Below are 9,784 nucleotides of genomic sequence, written 5' to 3'. Positions count from 1 at the left end.
AAAAGGGAAACCTGAGACCTCTTGCAGTGTGCCGTGGTCCCTCTTAATCTAGTGAAGTAGAGTGGCTTCTGCTGGAAATCTGATAGAGCAGTATTCCAGGGACTACTGTGGTTGCCTCTGCATCTGTAAATTAAAATTTCTTGGGAACGTTCCCAGACATAGAGACCAACTGGTGGGGAGCAGTCTGTGCCCACGCTCTTAAACTGGGTCAGCCTCCAGAAGAGGGTGGCTGCATGCAAACTGCCTCTTGGGAGTGGTCCCTGGGATGCTCCAGCTCCTGTGATGTGCCTGCAGAGTGTTTGGTGAGGTGGTCACTGGCATGGTCCAAGGACACGCTGTGGCCAGGCTAGTGCTTAGATGTATATAATACTAGTGTGTTCTAGTACCTGGTGATGTTCCCCATTTCTGCTTATTTTACTGTGTAGTTGTAGCCTCCTTGCACTGCAGTTGTAAGGGGGCCACAGTGCCATGAATGTGTGGGTTTGAGGGTGTCAGAAACAGCGAAGCACTCTCCAAAATATTTGTGAGCCCCTGCCATACAAAATAGTGAAACCAGATGGAATTTCAACAGTTGATGTGGAGCTAATATGATGGCAATTTCTGTGGAAGGTTTCTGTAGTGTGTAATAAAAACCTGAGAAAAAGAGTAATCACTTATGTCAGCTGTTTTGCTCTAGAATAGATGTAATGCCTTCGTCAAGAAAGAAGATACTTTTTTTTTTTGAGGATGAGGTAATACTTCTCTCATAAGTAACATTTCAGGAGGGAAAGGCAAGAGCGGAGAAAGGCAGGATTTTTATCTTAAACTTGATTTTTATAGCTGATGATCATATTTTTATACAGACTGATGTAACCGGCAAGATTTCTTGGCTTCCACGGTACTTTGTAATTTTTTTAGCTTCCTAGAGTTTGCTGTTACAAAAGCAATTTCTGCTTTCATATTGTCATCACTGTATTGTGCAAGTCTAGTGTACTCATTTTATTACCACACCCAGGGATGTCATGGTTACTGTTGAATGATTTCCCTGGAGATAATAGTGGCACAGCTTTAAAAAATCAAGACCACTCACTGATTGACTTAAGAAATAAAAATGGTATAATGCTTTCCAGATTCAAGCCTGTAACAATACTTTCTTTGTATAGGCAACTAAGTGTCAGCATCATTCATTTGTAGGTCATATTCTTTAACCCTATATATGAATTTTCATTAACATTTTCCTCTTGCAAATTCATAGGTATCTTCATAGTGAAAACTTATTTTGTCATAGTATTGGTTCTATCTTAGTTCAGAGACTGTGCATATGTGGAGTAGAAGCGGTAGCTGATAATAAACTGGTAGTAGCAAGGCTAATTCTGGAAATTACAGCCTGTCTGCCTTGCAAGAGTTCCAGCTCTCGGCTGAGAAAATAAAGTTGCTGTATCTTACATTGCTTATTGTAATGCAAGCATGTAAGGGACATCCTACTTTTGAATTAATGTAACATTCAGTGTTGTCCTGTATGTTATGGCTAATCTCTAACTCTGTGGTAAAGAATTTACTTTCAGTACCAGCCATAGGCAAGGACATCAGTAGGTGACTTCAGGATAGCGTAGCCGATAGCTTTTTAGTGTCTTGTCCTAGCAAAATTTTCTAGGTATAAATCTGTGCAAGTGTTGAAAAATAAGTGAATAAAGCATTATTTTTTTTTTTGGTTTGGTTCTTGAGATTTATTAAGATGGCTTTTTGAGTATTGAAAACATATGTTTTCAGACTGTGGGATTTTTATTAATAAAAAACACCCTGATTGCTCCTCCAGCCTCCCTCGTTCCCAAAGACCCAGTTGAACTGGCACTGATAGGTACCATGGAAAGACAAAGCTCTAGTAAGACTCAGCTTTATCATAGAAGGGAGCTACATTGGGAGGACTATTTCTGACCTAGGAAAGGTGTTGAGAGATGCTCAGGATAGGGCAATGACAAAGGGAACTGTTGTTATACGGATCTGCAGGGCTTTCCTGCTTCAACGCAGGGGTCACATCTGCTATTACAGACTGCAGGTCTTCATAAAGACAGAGAGGGAATACACAGCTGCTCCATGCTGGTGGGCTGCTGTGGAATGTTTTTTCCCCCTCAAATTCTTCATTAATATTTCCCTGGTGAAAGGACGTTTGCTTAGACAATACCTTGCAGGAGGCAGCATGTCTGCAAGGATGTAGAAATTATTAACTATGCTAACCCAGCTGATTGTTACCGCAGTTTGAAATACTATAATTAGAAACAGAGCACAAGAATCTCTGAGTCTTACTCTGAAAGCATAGGAAAAGTGGAAGATGAGTGAGGTGAGTTAGAGATGATTCTGTTACATGCTGTAGGCTGACTTCTACAATTAAAACGGCATCAATTAGTTCACTTACTAGGAATATTTTCATTTAAAAATGAGACCTAAGTATCTATGACTGTACTCTCTGTAAAATTTATTTGTAAAATAATTTTGAAAATAGAGAAGGAAAAAGTAAAATATTATGGTTTGGGATTTAAGCATATAAAATAAATAAAAGAGAGAAAGCACTACTACATAGCCTGTCAGGCCAAGAAAGAACAAAATCTGACTGTCTAAACAAATACTTTTTTTCTAGCTTCTGGAAGTATGGAATTCCTTAAATATATTTTGGATAACAAATACTGTTAGAAAGGATTGTCGGGATACTTAGCTAATACAGAAAGAAATAATGGCCAGCAACGCAGATGCAACGAGAGTTTCCAGCATCAGTGTTTTTTTTTTCTTATACGCTAGTATGTCATAATGAAAAATTGTTGTTATTGGAAATTAGATCACTGTTAGTATCTAGCTTCAGATTCTGCCTCAGAAGAGAGGGCTTGCAGGCACTACTGCGTATACAGCTTCTCCTTTCCGTGCGTGACCTCTGATACTTATTTGCTTAGACATGATAACTCAATTCTAGTGGACTTTAGTAATGCAAAGAACATATCACATATATATATTACTGCAAAAATCAAAATGCCTTGTCTCTACAGAATAAAGTAATTTGCATGTAGTTTTAGAATTTTCCATGAAAAAAAGATGTGTTGGCTCACACTTTAATGACCTTTTTTTCTCCTAAGTGAAGCATCTTCCTGTAAACATCAGAAACTAGAAGAAAAATTCCTTGAGAAGCTTTTCAGTTTACTTCCAAAATATTTTCTGTCTTCTGGTTGAGATCACTTCTTTCTTCATCTGTAGAAGACAAACAGTGGGAAGGGTGAGAGGTGATGGGAAAATGACAGTTTTGTCATAAGTTTCTAATTCTTGTTTTTATTTCTGAACTTAAAATACTGGTCTAATGGATAAGTGCTGAGTGTGAGTTCTGATTAAGGGAACACAGCTTTCTAAATGATTCTATATTCATCTTCATGTGTATTTAAAAAAAACAACAATAAGAAAAAAAACTCCAACAAACAATAAAACAGATATTGAAGGGGAGCAGTGTATCATTCACAGTCAGTCTGTTGTCCACTGGGACCTCCAGCAGATCGGCTCATTTTCTGTATAAATGAAGTGTTTACTGCTTCGCTGTTTTACATAATGTTTTCTTGAATGATCTGAAAGAGGAAGTACCAAGCACATTAATTAATTCTGCAGATGATACCAAGCTAGAGAGCCCCAATAGCTGGAAGAATGGCAAGAAATAGAAATTGATCTGCAGAGCAGCAATGTGCAGGAATGTACAAACAGAGGCTTACTTGGAAATGTGATCCAAATTGTAGGCATGTTATATGTAAAATTAGATTAGTGAAGTGTTAATACTGAGCTTTCACTCATGCAGTAAGCAAGATCTATTTATCTTCATATCCAACCTAGTTAACTGTTTGTTATGGTATCCTGATATTTAACCAATTCTAGTCAATCTTCCTAGAATCGTTTCCAATTTCACTACTGCAGTTTTGGCAACATTAGGACAAATAACTGTGTCTCGTTTTAGTTGCATGCCAAAAAAAAAAAAAAAAGCAATATGTTGAAAAACCTAATACCTTCTTTTTTGTGATTTTTTTTTTTAAGTCAATTTTAATAGAGTTCTGTCGTAATCAGTACTGCAAATTACACATCTGTCCTGAATTCAGAATCCTTGGATCTAAAATTGTGTTATTTTGTGTATCTGCTCTTTTACCAGTTTGCTTTCCAATTTGGGATCCTAGCAGGACTCCAGAGCAAAACTGTCCTGAGACTTCATTTTCTGTACATTGTTTTACGAATTGCTCGTGCTTTCTCTTGATGCTTTGGGAGTGAATCAGATCTGGCTGCCTTTGTGGCTTATCAGTCTCTCAGGACTGGGCTTTTTACAGGGGGAATGCCAATCAGTTGTAATTTGCTCAGATAAGTGTTACTATTGTTAGTGCTAACACTTGTGTTGGTGAAACCTGCGGTGTAATAGCTTGTTGTAACAAATTCTTGGTGAAGAAACAGCCTAAGGCGGCTTTTTGGTACACTTTGTATAATGTTCTGTAGGAAGGGGGCAAAGCAAAACCGTGTATCTAATATCACGTTACTTTTGGCTTAATTAGGCCTGTATCCAAACATCCCCTGTTTTTCTGCACTCAGGTGCTGGAGATAGCTGCAGTGTAACCCGGATAATCAGCTCCTAGAACTATAGTAAACTAAGATTAGGTGATGAGGGGGCGGAATACAGAAAAATACTTGTTTTGCAGAAGCCTTATAATTATTTTTTTTTTCCCCGTTGATATGTGAGCACCTGCCTCATAAACTTAAGCTTCCTGGTGACCAGGTTGCTTTGCTTATCTTCTGTGGGCCTGCTAGAAATGGTCCACAGATCACACAGTATGTCAGACATGGAAAGCAGTGCAGTGAAATTTTCTGTAAGAAAGTGTATCAGGCTTTATAAAAAGAAGGACATTGGTTTTTCTTACAGATTTTCAGAAATCCTTTCATGACAGTGTTACACGAAGCTGAGGATGTATTTTGCAGTTTCAAAGCTCCATGTTGCACTACTAGTATAGGTTTATGTAATGTGTTTAAGTAAGAGGCTGAACTGGTGTTTGTGTATAATTACAGTTGCTTTTCAAATGTCTGCTGTGTGTTTGGCATGATTTTGATTGTGAGCGGAACCAGGCTTTCAGCTGAAATCTATTGCTATTCACTTTAACCTGTTTTTGTAGTATTCATATTTTATGCTCTTGTGCTGAGTAAACTGCAATTTGGTCAACGTGCATTTGTCCTGATTAAGCATATTTGCCTATATCTTATCTCAGCTCATTATATTAAAAGTGTATGACAAAAAGATGTACTCTTCTTGCTATTTCCTCCACAGTGTGAGTAGAAGATTGTGTTCTTATTTATCTGTGCTACTGTGCTTCTGTATCTCTGTGGCTAGTATTAAAGTGTGGCATGAATTCTTTATCCATATAGTATGGTGGTGGTTTGCAAGTGATGAAAAACAGTTTCCTTTACGCAAATGTCCGTCTTTGTTAATGCTGTCAAACAGCAAGTGTGATATCCAGGGAATACATGTCACTCTGTGGGTTACTGATAGTGTAATCTAATTTCCCAAAATAAATCAAATGCATCTTTTCATCTATAGCCATCAGATGTATGTAAGCTAAAGGAAAACAACATGTTAGAGACAGTACATGTGAATTTGGAAGAAAGATCAGTAGCTAATTTGAAATTAAACCTTTGGGTTTGCCACATTTTCTGTTTATTTAACCTTGCTGAAGAAGCTCATGATGTTATCGTATGTTGTTGCAGAGACTGCCACAGATAAAATACCTTAACTATGTTGATGGACTGTTATTTGTTTCAAACAATGCCTTTAAAATCTTTATGAGCAGTTTTTACAAGGCCTGTTTCAGCAAAACCTTATGTATAGCAATCGTAAACTTCACTTTTTAAAAATTATTAACAAATGCTACACGTTTTTCTCATGGATTACTTTTATTTCATTATTTGCCATGCCCTCCCAAGTAACATGAACTGAAGTGAGGAGAAAAATGGATGAAATGATCTTTCTGATTTTAATAGGTGAAGTGCCACAACAGAGATCAAACTTTTCCCTAGTATAGAATCGTAGAATGGTTTAGGTTGGAAAGGACCTTGAAGATCATCTCGTTCCACCCCCCCTGCCATAGGCAGGGATAACTTCCCCTGGATCAGGTTGTTCCAAGCCTCATCCAACCTGGCCTTGATGTGCAAAATGTATTTTGTCTCTTTATAGTGTTGTTTACCTGCAGGACTTAAATTGTGTTTCTAACCCCATTCTGAGAGTTTGTTTGTGTCCTATAAACACTTTGATAAATACACTCTCGTGTCAAGAATTAAAATCTTAAGGAACATTATAACTTATCATTTTCATTAAAGATTGTGCAAAAACCAAAATAATTTATAACGTTGCATTCATCACTCCTATGATTTTTTGATCAATAGAGTCCTGTTTATACATTTCTTTGCAAGTTAAAATATAGTGTTTAGTTCAAACCAACAAAAGACATCTTCATTCCAAAGTGTCTCAGAAATCACTGTGACTTCCAAAATGTCTAAATGTTCTAAATCAATGGACTTTGAAAAAAAAAAAGGAGAGGTGCTCCAGCCCTCGGATCATCCTCGTGGCTCTCCTCTGGACATGCTCCAGCAGGTCCATGTGCTTCTTCTGTAGGGGACTCCAGAGCTGGATGCAGTACTCCAGGTGGGGTCTCACGAGAGCGGAGTAGAGGGGCAGAATCACCTCCCTTGACCTGCTGGCCACACTTCTTTGGGTGCAGCCCAGGATCCTGTTGGCCTTCTGGGCTGCGATTGCACATTGCTGGCTCATGCTGAGCTTCTGGTCAATCAGCACGCCCAGGTCCTTCTCCTCAGGGCTGCTCTCCAGCCGTTCCATGCTGAGCCTGTATTTGTGCTTGGGATTGCCCCGACCCAGATGTAGGACCTTGCACTTGGCCTTGTTGAACTGCATGGGCCCACCTCTCCAGCCTGTCCAGGTCCCTCTCTTTATCCACTGAGTGGTCCATTTGTCGAATCCATGTCTCTTCAATTTAGAGACCAGGATATTGTGTGGGACGTTGTCAAATGCTGTGTACCGTATGTGTCACTTACATTTGTGGGTTTTTTTAAATTATGTTATTGCCATGCATTCAAGTCAAAGAGATGAGTGTAGCCCTATTCATAGGGAAATGCCACAACAGTTATGTGAATCCTTTTAGTGATTACAAGATACAAGCGAGGACCTCTTCTTCCACATACCCCTCACCAACTCAGCGTTTCTGCAGGTGTTTCTGGTCAAAGCCAAGTCATGTTGATGACTCTTTCCTGAAAGATCTGCTTATACTGTGGTCTAAACTGGCCAAAGTCTGGATTGTGTCATCCAACCCACTCTGCTTTTCTCTGGATCTGCTCCCGCAACTAGTTTTTTGTTAAGCTGGTCCAATGGTGGTGCTGCTAGATGTGGACAGGTGTCAGAAAAGCTCCCTATGGCTTCTGTAGGCTCTGTCAGCTGTGGAAGTGTACCTTAAGGTAGTTCAGATTTCCCATCATCTACCCACTCCAGAGCACCAAAGTCAGGTCCTTCACTTCTGGTTTGCTTCTCTTAAGGTAATGGTGTGACCCTGTTCAATCAACCTTAATATCTTTCTTCTTGAATTGCTTCAAACTGTCATGTTAGCACTTTTTATATCTTCATCCAGCTTTGCGTGTTTATCGTTTAGCTGATACTGTTTTGTGCGTATGGCTGAACTACTCCTTTAATGTAACAGAAGCAACGGTTTTCTGTTGTTTCTGCCAGACCAGGCAGAAGGAATATGTTCAGACCTCTTGTATGGCCTGTATAACATCCCCATTGCTGAAGAAATGCAACTATTCATTATAGATCCTATCCTTTAGTCTTATTGAATTATTGAGGCTGCCTGTTCAATTGAAGGACTCCTTTTATTATTAAGAACTTGCTGTCTGAGCCCTGAAGGGGAAAACTTGTGGAGTAGTTTTCATCCATCAGGTGCATGCAAGCATCATAGAGAGGCATTTGTAGTGCTGTTTTGAATCAAAGGTAATTAATATTAATTTGTTTTATCATTAACGTTTATGTGGTTGTATTGCTGCTGTGGGTGCCAGAATGGGCAGCGAGTGACTTCAGCTAATTCATTGGGCAGATGGCAAGAATGTGTTGGCAGTACCATTAGGTTTTCAGTTTATGTGGTTCTGCATTACATCAAAAACACCTTTTCCACAAAACCTGTGGTTGCACCTACTGACCTCCTCCTGTCTGTCCAAGAGCAGGGTGTTGCTATGCCACATTACACTTGCTGCGTGGCATCTCTTTTCCATCAGTGCTTATGTTCTGTGCCTGTTAATGACAGGCGACCATTAAGAAGGATTAGCTGCATAAATAATTGGCGTGTAGATTATTCCACAACTATTCTTGTGACAAATACGCTATCTTATTTTGAACTGGAGGACTGTTAAGTGTTTCTTATGCTTATTAAGTATGTCTGGAAGTGAGGTTTTTGTGATCTTTCTAGTACCAGTGAAGTAACTCACCTTTTCCTTTTGTCCTAGTTTAGACTTGGATCTCTGAAGCTACAGAAAGTTTCAAGTCCAGCGGAGGTGATAAAGGAGCTGATTGGTTGCTGCCTGGACCGGCTGCAAAGACTGCAGGCAAAAAAAGACCATTTGCAAAAAGAAAATGCGAGGCTTGTCAGTGACTGTCGCGATGTGGAGAAGCGGTAAGTTTAAAATTGCATTCACAGGTGATACTTGAGAGACTCACAAATACTTAAACTGTCAGTACAGGCTTTGCTGATGAGCACTTTTGAAGTCATATGCAGAAAGGACCACACAAATATTTTTCCTGTTGACAAGTGTTTTGAGTCATTTTGAGTTACTTACAGCCCATGAAGTTGTGTGTAGTTGTAGATCATCTTCTTATGTCAAAAATGCAACTGGTATTACAAACTTGTCAATTAAAGCTGGTTTTACCTTTATGAAGTGAAAAAAGTGACCTCTTTTCTGTAGAATACTCTCTACTTTCTTCATGAAGCCTTTTCGCACTATTTTCTATAGTTCTTATGCTTAGTAGTTTAAATTATTTACATTTTTGGGTGGGAAATAAGTTGCCATTGCTTTAATCTCTTTGCTTTGTCAAAGCACACAGAATTGCAAAATGAATGTGGTGTTATAGGAAAAAGCACCATTTAGTTTTTGAGAGGTTTTTTTTTTTTTACTTGCTATTGCATTTTCGGTCTGAGTTGTCAGCCACTGCATTCTGTAGTGAAGTAATCTTTGCTTATTTCAGTTAGCATAAAAGGCTTAGCACATACAAGTCAGAGATTTATCTTGTTTTTCTATAGCTTTATCTAAAAAAGCACATTTAGGAACACTGATGAAAGAATGTAGCTAATTGATGTTAATTTACCTTGAAAAAGAGAGCTACTTTTGGGAGGAGTTAGTTTTGTTTCCCTCTCATTAAAATGACTAACAGTTTCTCCTGACAATCCCCCTGACAAGCATATGGCCTTCCTAAGTAGTGTTTTACTGCTTAACAGTTTATTGAACAATAGCGTATTGTATAACTAGTATGCTGTACTGCATTACACGCTAATGTGTAATAGGCATTAGTGCTTGTATCAATTTCCATGGTGGTGTGGCACGTTTAAAGAGTAACCCCAAAGAAAAAAAAAAATCACAGTTGCTTGACAGCCTTTGCTCTCAGAAGCAGTGTATTTAAGCTTCGAAAGCTGGTGGTTTTCTTTAGTATGTTTGTATTTTAAATAGCAAAAACATGATTTTTCAAAAAAAATATTGAAAG

The 9,784-nt window shown here is 38.7% G+C and overlaps 1 protein-coding gene across 1 annotated transcript in view; it reads left to right on the top strand.

Annotated features, from left to right (window-relative positions):
- Positions 1–9,784, top strand: part of XRCC4 (X-ray repair complementing defective repair in Chinese hamster cells 4) — a 167,236-nt gene that overhangs the window by 54,591 nt on the left and 102,861 nt on the right. The window contains exon 3 of the mRNA XM_009886863.1: positions 8,536–8,702. Coding sequence (XP_009885165.1) covers positions 8,536–8,702 — 167 coding nt within the window. The remainder of the gene's footprint in view (positions 1–8,535; positions 8,703–9,784) is intronic.

The sequence above is a fragment of the Charadrius vociferus genome, unplaced genomic scaffold (genome assembly GCF_000708025.1).
Source record: "Charadrius vociferus isolate BGI_N301 unplaced genomic scaffold, ASM70802v2 scaffold244, whole genome shotgun sequence".
In the NCBI taxonomy this organism is placed as follows: domain Eukaryota; kingdom Metazoa; phylum Chordata; class Aves; order Charadriiformes; family Charadriidae; genus Charadrius; species Charadrius vociferus.
This window is presented reverse-complemented; position numbering and strand designations above follow the sequence as displayed.